Source organism: Callospermophilus lateralis, chromosome 17 (genome assembly GCF_048772815.1).
Source record: "Callospermophilus lateralis isolate mCalLat2 chromosome 17, mCalLat2.hap1, whole genome shotgun sequence".
Lineage (NCBI taxonomy): Eukaryota > Metazoa > Chordata > Mammalia > Rodentia > Sciuridae > Callospermophilus > Callospermophilus lateralis.
Window position 1 is genome coordinate 69,074,826 of NC_135321.1, and position 16,834 is coordinate 69,091,659.

The 16,834-nt window shown below is 60.9% G+C and overlaps 1 protein-coding gene across 5 annotated transcripts in view; it reads right to left on the reverse strand.

The window, feature by feature from the left end:
• Positions 1–10,283: 10,283 nt before the first annotated feature.
• The window catches only part of Fancc (FA complementation group C), a 178,368-nt gene continuing 171,817 nt past the window's right edge, over positions 10,284–16,834 (reverse strand). For 3 of the 5 annotated variants that reach the window (XM_076836734.2, XM_076836732.2, XM_076836735.2), the window contains 3 exons: positions 14,565–14,768; positions 12,345–12,460; positions 11,590–11,748 (listed from right to left, as the gene is read on the reverse strand). In XM_076836734.2, coding sequence (XP_076692849.2) covers positions 11,673–11,748; positions 12,345–12,460; positions 14,565–14,768 — 396 coding nt within the window. In that variant the 3' untranslated portion in view covers positions 11,590–11,672. Of the gene's footprint in view, positions 11,749–12,344; positions 12,461–14,564; positions 14,769–16,834 lie in introns of all 5 variants that reach the window. The other 2 variants (XM_076836733.2, XM_076836736.2) reach the window with 2 other exon arrangements.

A 16,834-nucleotide genomic window follows, 5' to 3' on the forward strand; every position in this document is an offset into this window, starting at 1 on the left:
GGGTCCTTTTGGACACAGTCCCCACCTTTGAGGTGGCAGTGCTGGGTCTCGGGGCCTCTTGCCTTCCAACCGTGGATGGTCTGGGACACATGGCAGAGCTGATTACAGCCTCTCTGCCGGTGGCTGCGCCCAGAGGTTCCTGTGGTTCCCGAGAGGCACATCTTCCGCACACGGGCCTGGCCAGCACCCCTGGCTTCCTCTCCTGGGCGAGTCCCGGAAGATTCTGAAGATCGTTTTGTCGACGTGTCTAGTATTTCGATCTTCGAAAATTTTTCATACTTTTTTGTAAAAATGCAAGATAAGAATCTTAGGCATATTAATAAAATGTGAAGGATTTGGTCTTTGTGTTCCTCTTCCTTCTGAATCTGATACTGTTTAAAAATAAAAATACATTGACAAGAAAAAGGGGTTCCGCGTGTTCTTCTGGGCCTTCCCACCGCAGCTAGTCCCAGCTGTTTCCAGGGCAGGAGCCTGAGGGTGAAAGGATCGTGCCCTGCCCACGCCGCTCCCAGGCTGTCCTGCAGTGTCTGGGGTCCACCGAGGCACCCAGAGGTCTGCGGCAGTGTCCTTTCTCGTCCCCACAGGGTTCAGGTTGAAAGGGCAAGCTGGAGAGCGAGCTTCTCGGTGCCCTCAGAGAAGGATGGTTTTTTAAAGCTGCTTTGGGTGTGGTCATGTGATCCTGGGCTGGGCTGGCTGAGGAGCAAACCTGAGCTGCGCCTGGTTCTGGTTGGTTCTGCCCAACCCCGCGGGACTGGGGGTCCTGCCAGGAGGCCTTGGTCCTCAGATCCCACCCTTCTGCACCAGTGACCCTTGTCCTTGAAGCTGCTCGGGGCTTGCTCTTGGCTCTTCCGTGTGCTTTGCACATCGATGGCACCTGCTGTGTGCCATCATTGAGCCTGAGTCGGCATAAGAGCACGGCTTCCCATGGAGACTGAGAGGAGGTGGTGCTGGGACGCTTGGAACCCCGAGTGTTGGTCGGCCTCTGAGGCAGAGCTGAGGGGACCCCAGGAGAGCACCCCATGGCACCTTGCAGCCTGCACCAGGTGGGTGCACTGCCTACCTGCAGCCCACTGTGGAGACCCACAGCCCAGCAACTTGGTCTTGTTTTTTCAAAGAGGCAAAAGCTGTGTCTTGTCTCCCAGAAGCCACGGAGGCAAAGCTGAGCTGCAGCAAAGGCCGTGGGTCCCTCTCCCCAGGTCACGGAGGCCCGTGAAGTACTGTGACTACTTGGGCTCCGCAGGCTGCACTCGGTGGACACTAGCACTGGGGTAGAGCTGGTCTCCGCACCCCCAGGCATGGGCGCCCAGCCTGCGCCACCAGGCCTGCAGCCACCTCCCCACGGTGCTGTCCCTGCTCCCACTCGCTCGTCCACCTGTCTCGGGGGGAGGGGGAGGGGTCGTGGGGAGGGGGAGGGGGCCCTCCCTGCTGCCCCAGCATCAGCTCCAGCCTGGAGAGCCACAGGGCAGGGCCTGGCAGAGGCTCTGGAGCTGAGGGTGGCGCCCTTCAGGTATGGCCAGTGCGACCCTCGACAGTGACAGGAGGACCCAGCAGGGGCTTCCAGCAGCCGGCCTTCACACTGGTGGCAGGCAGCTCTCCTCCTGGTCAGAAACGTGTGGGTGTGCCAGGGACCCTGAGTGAGATGGACCCCTCCCCAAAGTCACTGTCCAAGTCACAGCCGGATTTGAGCATGCATCCATGTGGCTCGGGGTTTGTGCCTCTGCACTGCTCTGTGCAGTGACATGTGGAGGCCTCGGTGTCCAGGCGCTCCTAGGCACCCCAGCTTGCACTCAGCTGCCGGGCGCGAGTCCAGCCTGAGGCCGGGAGCCCCAAGCCTTGAGTGCCACCTGCTCCACACGCTGCCTGCAGGGTCCCATCTGCGGAGTCCCCTGCTCACCTTCCTGACAGCCTCCTGGGGTGCCCTGGGGTGCTCGTGGCACCTCCTGCTGGGCACTGGGTTAAGCAAGCAAGCGGGAAGCTCAGCTGCCTCCGGGCAGAGTGCACCAGAGGACTGCCCTCCCTGCCACCAGGGCAGGGACCGCCAGATGCCATCGGCTCCGGGTCTAGTGGAAACACACCAGCTCCTCTGTCACTCAGAGCTCCCTTCCAGGGCCTGTGGGGTTAACCCTGAGTCACTATGGCCTTGAGCATCCAGCAGGACAAAGCTACACTGACCCCACAGGGCTCCCCTGGCCATGGAGGGGTGGGGTCTGTTGGGCACTGGACAGGGCCAGTTGTGTTCTCTGTGAGATGCCCACAAGCCCGGGGCGAGTCCTGTGGCCACACCTGGACGTGGGGTCCCGAGTCACAGGCTGGTGGCAGCACCCTGCGGCTCCGGCCCTGTGGCCTCAGCTCCCACACCCTGGCAGTGCCCTTTGCTCCTGAGCAGCCCTCGAGCCCAGAACGGTCAGTGCTTTGGTTCCCCGGGGTTGCTGTGTGTATCAGGAGAGCGAGGGGCCTGTCCTTTGAGCAAAGTAATCGGTTAACTGCTGAGCAACTGTCCTCCAGGAGAACAAAGGGTTCTGGCTGGTCCACCCCTGCCCCGCTGAGGCCACCTGAGAAGGAAATGCTCCTCCTGGGCAGGCCCTGCCTTCTGGTGGCCAGTCACTCTCAACACCGGCATCTCTTTTCCAGGGGCCACCGGTGTTTTCAAGCCAGTGTCCACTGCTGCTCTGGCAGGGACGAAAACAGGCCGCACCAACCGCCAACCTGTGGCTGGAACCAGCCAAGGTCCCAGGGTCTGGGAAGCCTAGCCTTTGGGCCTGCCACCCCAGCAGCTCACCCTGGCCATCCCTCTGCAGCCATCCGACCTGGCCTGGCACAGCGGCCGTGGTCCCCACTGCACCCAGTCCAGGGTCACGCCAGACCACCCAGACTGCAGACCGTACCCCTCATGGCACCCACCACCTGGCTGTGAGGCTTTGGGCGACATCAGGGAGAAATGCTGGGAATACAGGAAGTGTAGACGGGGGTCAGGAAAAGCAATAAGAGCAAATGCCCCCATGCCCCAAGGTGGCGTCTACTGTAGAATTAAAGGATTTAAAAACACTTATTTTTAATGGAATTTCAAATCAAAACATCAAAGTAGTCGTCTACAGCACAAGCAAGGTGCCCTCACCTGGAGCAGAGACATCAAAGATCCTCCCGGTGCTGTGGAGGGAGCCACCGTGAGGCGGGTGCTGCCTGGACGGGGTCAGCCTGTGCACAAGGCGGCCCCGCCAGGAGGCTCCTCTGACCCCTCAGCACCTTCCACAGCACCTTCCACACAGCCTGGGTGCTCGGCTGTGGGCGGGCGGGGCCTCCACACTGGTCCCCAGAAGGAACATGGCTTCAGAGCACGGTGGCTTTGTGGGGAGCCAGCCTTGGGATGTTCTTGTGGGCTATCTCAGGCCCTGCTGCGAGGGCCACCCCCAGGAGGACCCCACAGGTGGGGACACCAAGCTGAGAGCACTGAGAGCCGCCCAGGCCCAAGGTCAGGCGCCAGACGTCTGGGAGTGGGGGTGGGGTCCGGGTGGGCTGCCGGGGCCTCCCAGGGCAGTTCCCAGAGGCCGAGCTCGGTGGGGGGCAGGGCCTCCACCCCTCCTGGTCACTGTCACTGTGCACAATGACCATGGCCTCCAGCTGGGTTGTGGGGTTTACAAGGGGAAGGGCCTGGTGGGCACTATTCAAACGTGAGCTTTATGGGTTTTTCCCACCCTCGGTGCTGTCTGGGAGATTGATGGCCAGCAAGGAGTTTGTTCCAGCCGACCAGCAGGACACTGTGGAAGGCGAGGCCCAGGGCCTCCTGGGGGAAGCAGTGGCCATACCGCTGGAAGGGCTTCGGGACGGGGTCTCCTGGGCACCCTGGCAGAGGCCGAGCCCCGGCTCAAACCCCTTCTTGTTTTGAACTGGGCCCAGGAGAGAGGCTGGGGTGTGTGGTCACTGGGGTGTAGCCTTGGACCTGGCAATGCACGTTAGCGCTGGGGGACAACAAGGCCAGGTGACATGGGTGACAGGGCGCTGTGGCCTCCTCTCCAGGCAGCCCACAGGCCAGGTCTGGTCAGTACCGAGCAGCTGACATGGCCAGTGCAGGGGTTTGGCTCCTTGGACCCAAGGACTCTCGGATGGGACCACTGCTCTGGAGACATGGCCAGACTCTGTGGCCACTGCCAGGTCCTGGGTGCCCTCGGGCAGACTGTTCCCCTGGAGGCTGCCTGCCTGGGAGACAAGAGCCGGGGCACAGGGACACGGAGCCGCCCTCAGGCAGCTCATCTGTGGCTTCCTCAGGACACCCCCCCAGGCCTCTGCTTTCTTCAGCTGCTCTGTGCCCTTCACCTGTAGTGTCCTCAGCCGGGCCTCGGGGCACTGGGTCTGTGGCCGTGGCCAGCCCAGCAGGTGTTCTTGCCTGAGGGGTGGTGGCCGGCCCAGAGCCCGGGTTCCAGAGGCCCTCTTCCACCCGGCAGCCCTCCCCCGCGCACTGGGTCTGGCAGAGCAGGCCTCTGGGGGAGGGAGGGTGCATCCGTGAGGTCCCCTGGACACGGGGCCTCTCGAGGCAGCATTGAGGACGTGGCTGGCACACCTGCTCCTCACCCTGGCTGCTGCACTCAGGTCTCTGGGGACGCTCAGGGCAGTTAGCTCTGCGGGGGACGCTTCAGGAGATGGGAGTTGGGGCCAAGGGAGGTGAGGAGGGAGTCCATTTAACTGTTGGCCAGTGGGCTGGACACCTGCACTCACGTCAGGTGGTAAAGAAAAAGACAGTCTCAGGAAAGAATGGTATGTCCTGATTTTGTGTTTTAGTGACTGCAGAGACGGTGGGTCCAGCACACCTGCAGGCAGAGAGGCCCACGTGGAGAGCGGGGAAGGGACCAGCGCCAGAGGCTGGGCAGACCAGTGGGTGGTGGGTCAAGGCCCCATATGCTCCTCCACGAAGCCCAGTCCCAGGGCACGAGGATCCAGCCACGGAGCAGGTCGTTCCTAGAAGGTTCTCTGTCCAGTGCTAGAACATGCGTCCAGGGAGGCAAGGACCAGCACCAGGGACACAGACCCGCTCCCCAGAGCACCAACAGCAGCCAGCCCAGGACAGACGGGGACCTCCGTGTGCCGGTCACAGCTCTTTTTCTTACAGATCAAACATGCAAAGAAATAGAAACAATATACAGACATAAAGGAAGTTCCCTCCCTGTCTCCTGGTGCCTTCCCCAAGCCCACCACCGTGAGGGCACTGATCCCCGGGTCCCAGCCAAGGTACCGTCAGTCACCCTCCAGGAAACACACCCAAGGGAGCACAGCGCAGCCGCCCTCGTGCCTGGGGCACTGGTTCCAGTCCTTGTGCGAAGGGGTGTCCCTGCATGTGGCCTGTGCCCCTGAACGCCTCTCCAGACAGCTTGCCATGCCTGACACAGGGAACGCTGCGTGGACAGCTGTGTTAGCTCTGGACTGACCAAAATACCAGCAAGACCAGCCTAGACGAGGAGTGTGTTTGGGCTCACAGTTGCAGAGACTCAGTCCACGGGGGCCAGCTCCGTTGCTCTGGGCATCATGGTGGGAGGGCGAGGGGTTGATGTGCACGGTGGCCAGGGAGCAGAGGGGCTGGGGAAGGGCTTGCAGGGAAGACACGCCTCTCCAGGGCAGCTCCTGTGACCCACCTCCTCAGTGTGTCCCTTCCCCTGATTCTCTCGGGTTAGTGCCGCCTTAAGGTGTGTAGAAGAGGTCCACAACTTAGAACTGGCTCCTGGACTTGCCTTGCGGATGTCTCCCCCAGTCTGTCCTCTGTGTGGGGGATTCGGCCAGCGTGTCCGTCTCTCCTGTGGCTTCTGGCTTTGCAGGGTGCATGGACGCGCCCTTCAACCTTCGGGGGCCCAGACAGGGGAGGGAGCTGCAGGTGAGGTGCAGAGAGGCGCCCGCCCCTGCAGGACTGGAAGGTCCTCTCTGAAAGTCGCTGAACTTGCCTGGGACAGGAATGAGTGGGGCGGGTCGTCTGCAGACCAGGTGGCAGGAGCTCTGGGGGAGAGGCCAGGGAGCTCCACCCGGCTGTGAGCCAAGTTTGCACTTACTGGGCAGCACACCACCTGCCCAGAGCGCGGCTGCCACCCCAGGGCTTCCCTCTCCCCAGGCAGATCCGCTAGAGCCTTCTCTGGAGAAGATAGAGGCCCAGCGGCCTCCAGTGAGGCCTTGGGTGGAGAAAGGCCAGTGCCTTCAGTGCCCTGGGTCTAGGAAGTGGAGACCCAGAGTCATGTCCACCATCCTTTCCCTGTCGATGGCAGTGCCTGGCCACGTTCCCACACTCCTGTGACACTCCTCAGTGTTTGCTGGGCGCGAGAAGGAGTCCCATCCAAGACCCGGGTGGTACGCAGTGGTGGGTGAGCCATGGTCAGGTTCGGAGGCTGCCTCCATTGGATGTGGGGTGAAGGGGGGAATAAAGGGTAACTACAGAATGTGGCCAAGCCTCTGCAAAGACCAGTCTCCATCGCAGGGTGGTGGGGTCCCCGCGAGGCTCTGGGCTGGTCATCTGCCTCCACATGGAACTGTGCTGTGTGTGGACAGCTGAGGGTCGCTTTTTCACATGCATTTGGGAGTCAGACTGCTGGGTTCCCATGAGGATCCGTTAGGGCTGATGTCCTGTCCACAGCAGCTGGTGTTTACATCCCGGATGTCGTTCCAAAGGAAGGAGCCCCCCATTTACAGCAGCGATCCGCAGCTGGAAGGGGACTTGGCAACGTCTGGACAAAGTTTGGCTTGTCACCGTGTTGGGGAGGGGTGCACCCAGCACCGGGCAGGGGAGGCCCGGGTCCTGTCGACGGTCCTGCAGTCCTCAGGACAGCCACCCAGGACCATTGGGTTCAGAGGTGAACGGAGCCGTGTTCTGGAGACAGCCATGGACACCGCGGGCAGCTTCCTGCCCAGCCCCGCTGCCTGATCTTGCTGTCATGGACCGCTGGGCTGAGGACTGGACACGGGCAGTCTAGAAGGGTCCTGTGGCATCTGCCTTCCAAAGTGTGGGCCACATCTTCAGAGGCACCGAGTGACACCGGGGCAGCTGGACAAACCTGCGTGCCCAGCCCCCCTCAGGGCTGCAGTGCAGGCCCTAGTGTCACCAGGAGTCCCACAGACGTGTTCTGAGAGGAGTGGGCGCAAAGAGAGCCATTCCAGGGCCGTGAGCCTGGACGGCCCGTGGAGGCTGCAGGGCATCACCACCAGCCCGCTGTGGCACTGGCCAGCCATCGTGGCCCCTCCTCCCATCCAGTGCCTGTTTCTGTTGCTTACAGCCAAGAGTCCTGGCTGCTGTCCATCACCAGAGGCCGGGGAGTGTCCCGCACTGGCTTAGGAGGCCGCCTACTGCTACAGAAAAGTCCAGACGGCCATTTTCAAGTCAGGGCTACAGTCCCAGCTAGGCTGGAGGCTAAAGCAGGAGGATCCCAAGTTCAGGGTCAGCTGGGTAATTTAGCAGGATCCTGGGCCAGAGGTGCAGCTCAGTGGAGGGTGCACCTGGGTCCAACCCTAGATCTGGGCGGTGGGGTGAGAAAACTCATGGATCTGTTTCCTTCCCAAACAGCCAAGTACCATAGGCCACGGTGACCGCCCGGGAGGGGGTCCACGCGTGAGGTTCTTTGTTCCGAGTCTCTTGATGAGGGTGGTGACCTGGATCCGTGGTATAAGCAAACCTGGGCTCCGAGTCTAGGAGGCCAAGACTTAGCACGCTCTGCCACGTCGGACAGGAGGTGGCCCTGCAGATGGCTGCCCCGCAGGAGTGCTCAGGGGGCACTCCTGGGCCGTCCACCCTCGTCTGAGTGCCCCACTGGGTGGCAGCTGGGGCAGGCGAGTCCCTGGGGGAGCCCTGGCAGGGGGCCTCCTCCCGGTGGGCCCTTCCCCTTGCTCTCTGGCTGCAGAGCTCCGGCCATACCCTTCCTCCATGCGCTCCGCCTGGCCGGGGCCCAGAACAGCGGAGTTCGCCAACCACAGACTGAACCTCAGAACCCCGAGCCCCACTGACCCCCTCCTCCAGGTTGCTCTTGGGGGTTCTTCTGTCACAGTGACTCAAAGCTGACCCAGTTTGCCTTGGGTTCTTTGGTTGTGGAATGGTTCGTGATGATTAATAACCTAGCATTTTTAATGCCGACCCACTAACTCCATGTTAGAATCCAGGGTCCAGGGGAGGAGGGGGCTCTCCCAGCACCTGGTGGAGGGCGGATGGTGACAGGCTGGGAGGAGAGCAAGGCAAACAGTGGCTCTGTGACATCTGCGCCTTCTTCCTTGGGACGCAGGATTCCTTGTCAAATCAGGAGCATGTTCCTCACCGCCATCCTCCCCGGGCAGAGCCCCAGTGTTGCCCTCCAGGGCTCAGGGTGGCCATCTCAGCCGTCCTGGGCTTGGCTGCCCTCTGCAGGCTCTCCCCAGGGATCCCACTGCTCCGGGGACCCTCCAGCTCCCTGCCGGCACCCCACCCCAGCAGCAGTGTTGGCCTCCTCCTGCCCCTGGCTGGCTCTTACTTCTGCCCGTTGTGTTGGGTATGAAGTGTCCCCAGCACGCTGAGGACGGTCAGTGTGGGAACTCGGGGTGAAAGCATGATTTACAGGAGGACAGTACAGCATGGCAGTGGGCAGGGGCCTGGCTGAGGAGGCAGGCCATTGGGAGTGGTGCCTGGTGACCCTGGCTCCTCACGCCCACTCTGCTTTCTGGCTACCACAGGCTGCGCAGCCATCCGCCACCACACCCCTGGCCATGACGTTCTGCCTCAGCCCAGGCCTGAGCAGCCTGGCCGGCCAACCTGGCCTTTCCTCCTCCAGGCTGCCCTAGTCAGGAATCTCAGTCCCAGCAACCAAAAACTACCAGGCTGCCAAGCACCTGTGGCCACCGGTTAGTCAGACCCGGGCAGCGAGGGCTACACAGGCCCAGAGAGCAGCAGCCAGTGCTCAGCCAGGAGGCTCCTCCAGAGCTGGGTCCCATCCACAGCCATCTGCACCTGTGGACGCCTCCTTGCTGTGGTCCAAGGCCCCAGCTCCTGTGCCAGGACACGGTCACCCAGAAGGCCGAGTGAGGCTGCTGGGCGGCAGCAAACCCAGAGCAGCACGGGCTGCCACATGGAGGCCTGAATGGAGCCGGCGCGAGGCCATTGTCCTGATTCCAAGGAGCAGGAGGGCAAAGGACACAAGTCTGAACTGAGAGTGAGCAGGGCCAGGGGGCCGTGGCCCTGCCGACTTGGGAGGCGAGAGGACCGTGAATGAGACGGTCCCACTCACGCTACGCATGGCTTCCAAAGAGGACAGCACCCTCTCGGTGGCTGCTCCCAGCCAGAGGGTGACCACGGTCAGTCTTTACAGGGTCAGAGCTGGGTTTTGCAACACGAAGCTTCCACAGTCAGGGGGAAGGGGGGTTAAGGGACAAATTAAAACATTCAATGAATCAAAGGTTCAGTGCAAGATGCCTGCTTGGGATGAAGACGTGCCCAGTTGTGGCCACTTCCTTGTGGCAGGTTCTGCCCTGGGCAGGGGGCTCTGGGTGCTAGCGGCCGGGCAGACGCTGGACGCTGCCAGGAAGGAATGGGGACAGCCTCCTCCTCGCAGCCCCAGGAGAAACACTAAAGAAGGTCAGTGAGTTCCACACCAGGACCAGCCCCTCCAGTGTCGTCCTTGCTGAAGGCACCTCAGTGGGACGCCGAGTGGGGGCCTTAGACCCCCGATAGACAGGTGCGCTGCCAGCAAGGCTGAGGCTGGCGCCGTGTGGCCCGGGGAATGCCTGCGGCCTTGCACCTGACGTGTGTTCTCACCGAGTGCACCTTTAGCTGCACCCCAACTTTCACAAAACCCAGAAGAACCCCATGTCCAGCCTCCCTAGAACCTAAGGCAGCTGAAAGAGGATGGAGGGTCAGCCAGACAACCCTCGGGGGCCCGATTCTCTGCCATGCTAGGGGTGGCCCGCCAGCAGCAGTGGCTGCCCAGGACACCTGCTCCCTCTCTGCAGCAGAGCAGGTGGCCAGCAGCCTGGGGTCCCTGTGGCGTGGGAGCTGCTGGGTGAGGCTGTGCAGCATCCCTGGGGCTGTGGCCTTAGCCGCCCTGTTCCCACCTTGGAGCACCTCCCCCTGGGTACCTTTATGGGCATGGGAAAGGGCACAGGGGAAGCATCAGTCACAAGACCAGCCCTGCCTTCCTGCATGAGTCCCCGCCAGACCAGGGCTCACTGGACCACAGCAGGACAGCACCAGGAGGAAGGTGCCAGCTCCTGTGCCCAGGGCACCAAGTCAAGGAGGAGACGCTACCAACAGGGCACAGAAAAGTCAGGAGACCTTTCAGGAACGTGGCTGGAACCTGAGCTGGAAAAGCAACTGGCTTTATTTTTTGCTGTGAGACTGCAGGGCGCAGGGTCAGGCGGGTACCACGGGGCACAGGGTCAGGTGGGATGGCAGAGAACTTGGGAACAGGGAGGGCGACTGGGGACTTGGCAGTGAGGAGGACGCTCTGCATTTTCCTCTGGAGCCTCACCCACACAGGGGTTCTGCCTCCGGGGCCCCTCCTGTTGGGGTCACATGCTGCCACCAAATCCAGCCTCTCGTCAAGTTCACAGGGGCTGACCCCAGGTCCCAGGGCAGGCCCCCAGGCTCTGGTTCTGAGTCAGCACAGGAGGGAGCCCTCCTTTCAGGGCCACTGTGCACTTTGAGGAGCCTTTACACCACAGTGACCCTGATGTCCACACCAAGACATTCCCCAGCAGAAAGGCCCAGGCCCCAGGGCCTGGGGCTGGCTCAGTCAGCAGCGTGATTCCCCTAAAGGTGAACTTCCAACCCCACAAAAACCTCACACCTCAAAGGAAGAAGACCCAGAGACGTCCATCACATAAACCAGAGGAAGAGAGGGGCCCCGGGTCACTCCACACCTCCACAGCAGAGCCGAGGGCAGTGCAAGGCACAATGGGGCTGAACCACATCCTCAAATGACACAGAGGGACACTGACTCAGGGCCGCTGGCTCTGTTAGGACCCAATTCTTGTTTTGGTGCCGTGTCACCCTCTCCTGTTGCATCCAGGGCCACTGTGGGCCCCTGCGTAGTAGCAGGAGCCCTTTGGTGGCAGGCAGTATTGACCCTGGGCCAGGCCGGCTCCCTGCGCCATGTGCTCCTCTGCTCAGCACCAGGGACCCCCCTATGGCCAGCAGCTTCCCCTGGGCTGGTCAGGGAGCCCTGGGGGAAACCTGAGGGGTCCACTCCTAGAGGAAGAATGCCAGGGAGCCAGAGTCTGTGCCCTTTCTCAGGTCCCCGAGAACAGCAGCCTGAGCCCTGGGAAGCACCTTGGAGAAGAGGCCAAGCTTCAGACCAAGGCCAAGGTGACCTAATTTTCATCTAAAGACTTTGAATCATACAAAAAAATAGTCCTGCATCTCGCTTGAAGGACCAGAAATGGAACAGCCCATCCTGCTGAGGTCCCTGGCTGGTGTCCTGGGCTGGGCAGGCCTCTGGGGTCACTCGCAGGTACAGGGGCCGAGTACAGTCAAGCACACGGCTTCTCATTTTGTCCTATGTGCTACCGACCGTCCCGAGATGACAATGGCTCAGTCTCTCAGCTTAAGAGAGCGCTCCACAGACAGGGCCCGGCCTTGGCAGACGGCACCTGGCCCACGGCGCCTCAGGGCCTGCGTCCCCATTAGACTTGCACTCGTAGCTCTTGAAGGAGTGCCCTGGCCAGTGCTCCTGGCCCAGAGGCTCCCGTGCCTAGCTGGTCCCATCTGTACAAGGTCTGGTCCAGAAAGCCAATAACCTCCTGGGTGACGTCATGGGTGGGGGCCATCTGCAACAGGGGAGAAGAAAGTTAAAAGGCCTCCCAGCAGACTCCCCTCCCGTCCTCCAACCCTGCCGTCCCATCCACGCCAAGGGAAAGCAGGTCTCCTCTCAGAGGGGGGCTCCGTCTCCCTGCAGACCAGCGCTCCACCCTGAGCTGCGGACTCCCCCAGGAGAGGAGGAAGTGTGAGTGACTGCAAAGGGGGGTGGAGTCCCGGTCCTCTACCGTCCCCTCCTGCCAGCATCCTATGAGGGCGCCTGTCACAGCCAGTCCTCGGCCCCATGGTTCTCCTCTGCCGTCCCAGAGCCCCACCGGGGATACCTATCACACTTAGCGTCACATGTCCTTTGCTCTTCTAGGCTGTGACAGTCTCCCAGATGTTTCTGGTTTTGATGGCCTCGATGGCTGCACTGGAGGGATTGTGTCGGCTGCCCCCAGACGGGCTTGGGGCTTGTCTGACACTTTCCCTTATTAGACCTGGGTCACAGGTAGGAGCAAGCGCCATCGGGAGTACCCAGGTGCTCTGTGCCGGCCTGACTCACCCCTGTGCACCTGTGTGACATGCCCCTGGATCACACGGCTGAAAAGCAGCGGCTTCAACTCACCCCCGGCGGAGGCGAAGCTGGCTGTGGACACCCAGTGACGTGCACATCTGAGCTCTCAAGCATGGGGTCTCCCAGCCTGGGGGGCTTGGAAGCTGTGGTTTGGATGTGAGGCGTCCCTAGAAAGCGCACCAAGCTGACGTGAGACAGCTGAGAGGTGAGATGATGGGTTCCAAGCCCCTAAGATAAACCTTTCCTCCTCTAATTATTCTTGTCAGGTCTTTGGGTCACAGTGGCGAAAACAGCTCTTTTTCTCCTCAGTCCTGTTCTAGATTTTCATTGCTGTTTCCCTCAAGGAGAACCTGTGGCGTCTTGTGTGCCCACGTGATCACCGCAGCCCGGTGCTAGCTGCACGCCCACAGCCTCGAGGTTCCCGTGCGTGTGTGTGCGTGTGCACGTGTGCGTGGCGAGGACAAAGAAGACCCTCCCTCAGCCACTCTCAAGCGTAGCCTTTCTCAGCTAGGTCAGAACCGGCTCATCTCTCCACCGAGAGGCAGCACCTGCCCCCACCCACTCCTGGGACCCGCCCCTGCTCTGTTTGCAGTGTGACTTTTGGAGTCCACCCGTGGCTGAGATCATGCCTGGCTTCCCCATGGGCGCCATGCCGTCCAGGTGCCTCTGTGCCGTCGCAGATGCATTCTGTGAAAGCACAGAGTAGTCTCCCAAGTGTCCCCGTGCTTGGTGGCCACGAGGGCCAGGGCTCTCTGCTCTTAGGCACACGGGAGCGCAGGGGTGGCTGGCCCTGGGCCTGCTGCACAGCACCACCTGCGGGGAGGAGGGCCTCCTGGAGGTCTCCCAGGGCTCTCCACAGGTGTCACGGAACCCACCAGCGCATTCACAGCCACGTCACCAGAGCCTGCCTGGAGAGAGCTGGGACCTGGACACTGTTTCGCAGGACCAGCGGCGAGGGCGGGCACTCCACCACTGAGCTGCACCCCCAGCGCCCCCTCTGAGTGCTTTATGAAATCATAGTGGATATGCATGGCTTTGACGACTGGGGTGTGGAACACGCTCACAACGCACAGCCAGCTCAGTCGCCGTCTCCGGGACTTTCCATCATCCAAACAGAAACTCTTCACCACACCCTCCCCGGACCCTGGCACCCACTATTCTATTCTGTCTCCATGAACTTGGGCACCTCAGGCTGTGGGGCCCCATAGCATTCTCCTGTGCCTGGCCTATTTTCCTTAGCATGAGACCTTCAAGGTCCATCCGTGTTACAGCCATGCACCAGGACTCCCTTTTTCAGGCCAAATAATATTCCACCACATACAAGGGCCTCAGTTGGTTCACCCTTTTGTCTGCTGCCACCTTCCGGCTCTCGTGAATGCGCTGTACAGGCTCTGTTCAAGCTCCTGCTTTCAGTTCTTGGGGGAATGTGTGTTAAGAGTAGAAGTGCTCCATCCTGTGGAGTCCCGTTTGGCCTTCTGAGGCACTGCCAAGCTCCTTTCCACGGGGACTGGGCCACTGCAGCCTCCCGGTCTCCGCAGCCTCCCCGTCTCTGCAGCCTCAGCGTTTACTTTCTTTATTCTTTTACCGGCCGTGAGGAGGGCGGTGGGCCTCACTGTGGATTCCGTCCGTGCTTCCCTCGTGGCCTGTGCTGCTGACATCTGCCTGGTCCTAGCCATCTGCACACCCTTACAGCGGTGCCTAGTTGAGTTCTTCCCCGATTTCCAATTTGACTTTGTTGTTGTTGAGTTGAGGATTCCTTCCACATTCTGGATACCAAACCCTTGGCAGACACAGGATTTTAGAACATTTTCTCCCATTCTGAGAACTGTCTTTGTAGTGTCTTGGTCGTATCCTTTGACGCCCAACAGTTTCAATGTCCAGGAGTCCAACTGGCCTGTTTCCTGTAGGTGCCTGTGTCTCGGTGTCACAGTGAAGACATCCCTGTCTGGCCCACACCCCCTCCTCCTCCTGTCACCTGGGCTTTGGGAAGGAGTTCTTCACAATTAATCAGAATTTTTGTAAGCAAAACTCTCTGACCTGCAGCGTGAGCAGCCACTCAATGGACCAGCCCGTAGGGAGACTCGCCGTCTGGCCTGCAAGACGCACCTCCTCCCTCTGAGCTGGTCTTCTCCTGTGGCGGAGGGTGCTGCGCCGGCAGGCCAGGGGCCCCTCCCAGCGGCCAACCCCACTGACCCTTCATCCCCACACTCTAAGGCCTGGGACCCTCGGGAAGACCCTTCCACCTGGAGGTTCAGGAAAGCGGGGACTTACAAAGGCCATGGCTTCCTGGGCGATGGTGTGGCCTCTGGGAGCCCAGAGCAGGAAGTTGAGGAGGAGCTGCCTGATGAGCTGGGTGCACACAGGCGATCTGGGGTCCCCCGGGCTGCTCTCCCCCAAAGCCTGCAGGTCCCTGGCCGAGAGGCGGGTGCTTCCCGACAGCTCACGGAGGCGGCGGAGCACGGCCTCAGCCTGCACCTGCAGGGCAAGGGCACGGTGGGTCAGGGCAGCAGCACCCACAGGCCTCTAGAGCGCTCTGGGTGCTCTGCAGCAGGCCCCAGGAAGGAGGCAGGCAGGGTCCTGAGGCCAGGGCCACACTAGGCCCACAGGAAAGGCCGGGCCTGGGCTTGCTCACGGAGTAGCCATGCACCACCCAGGTCCACCTTCTGTTGCAGGAAAGGAAATGGGAAAAAGTCCTCAGCGGAAATCAGCAAGGGGCTCCGCACAGTGGGGACAGGGACAGCCAGGGCGCCAAGAGCCCACTGCGGGTACTGCCACCGCTGCCTTGGGGACACATGCATACACCCATCCGCACTGTCATCCAGTCACACTCACATAGCCACACACTCACACACACTGCCACAGTCATCCAGTCACACACACTCCCAGTTACACACAGCCATACACACTGTCATACACACACTCAGCCACACACACACACAATCATACATACTCCCACAGTTACACACACACACAGCCACACACAGTCATCCAGTCACACACACATACACTTATATACAGCCATCCAGTCACACTCACAGTTACACACACACAGCCACACACTGTCAGTCACACACACACACACATTTACACAGTCATCAGTCACACTCACAGTTACACACACACAGCCGCACACACTGTCATTCACATACATAGACTCATACAGTCACACAATAGTCACACACACATACACACTCATACTCAAACACACATACACACAGCTACATACACACATACGTATGCGCACACACACTAATATACTAAAATACTCATATACAGTTACACAATCATACACACACACACACACACACACACACACTCTCACGGCACAACTGCTTTGTCCGGGACACTGGACAGGCTGTCTGTATGCCTTTAAGGCTCGGGCAGAGGTCAGAGTCTGTGCAAGCCACATAATGGTGGTAACTGTTCTAAGTCTGGGGGTTGTTTTTGCATAAGAAATGCTCATTTCATGCTGAGACTCTGCTTGCTAGAGAAGGCACATCAGGCTGTGACTTGGAAACAATGCGAGGACTCAGAGTCGTGATGGGAAATGCCATGTGCACTCCCAACGGCCAGGCCCCAGGCTTCTGAAAGAGCGCTGGGCCTGTCCCCAGCATTCCCACGGCCAGTTCTAGGGCAGGGCCAGTTCTAGGGCAGGGCGCGGGCGGCGCTCCCTGGAAGCCAGGCCTGGATGCCGCTGGCCACAGGCTGCAGCACACTGTGGTGCTGAGTCAGCGCCACCAACCACAAGCCAGGCCGTGGGAAAGGCCCCGCAGGCCTCTCCCCACAGGACACACTGACCCTGGGCGGTGGCACGCCCTGCCCCTGACTGCCTGCCACCCCCTGGGGCCTCGGGCTCAGGAGGCCGGCTCACACCTGCTCTGCTCTCTTTGGGCTGCCTCTTTCTGCCGGCGCCCATGAAGGACATCCCTGTATGTAACTGTTCCCTTAGGGTGACTCCTCGGGTGGAGCAGCAGGGCCACTGGGAGGAGCCTGGCCTGAGCCTTGGGCATCTGGACACCCGCATGGGGTGTCGTCATGATCTTCTTCCGTCAGCAGAGGAGATGAACACCGAGTGGCAGAGAAGTGGTCTGCCAGGGAGGGGCAGGCCCTCAGGCAGGCACCATGCCCCACTCTGCGCTCCACGCCTTGGGGACAGCCACAGAGCACAGGTGCTGCCAGGCTTGACCTGGCCACGCCGCTTAGGCCTTGCTTCTCTAGGCACCTGATGGACCACTAGGGGGTCAAAGCTTGCAAAGCCCAGGTGCGAGAGGTCTGTGTTCTTGGGTAACCCAGAAAAACTCCCTCCCCTTCCCGGGTGTCACACATGCCAGCCTCGGGTCAGGCTCCCGGGAGGCAGGGGCCAGCACTGCCAACAGAGGCCCTGGTGTCAGCAGGATGGAGCAGCCAGGACGCAGCGGGCACCGCCTATTCTCAAGGAGTCGATCTGCTTTTATGCCAGAGGCCTAAGTATACCCACGTATGCCCAGGGCTGGGCTGTAGTGCAGGGCAGAGCACCCGCCTAGCACGTGTGAGGCACTAGG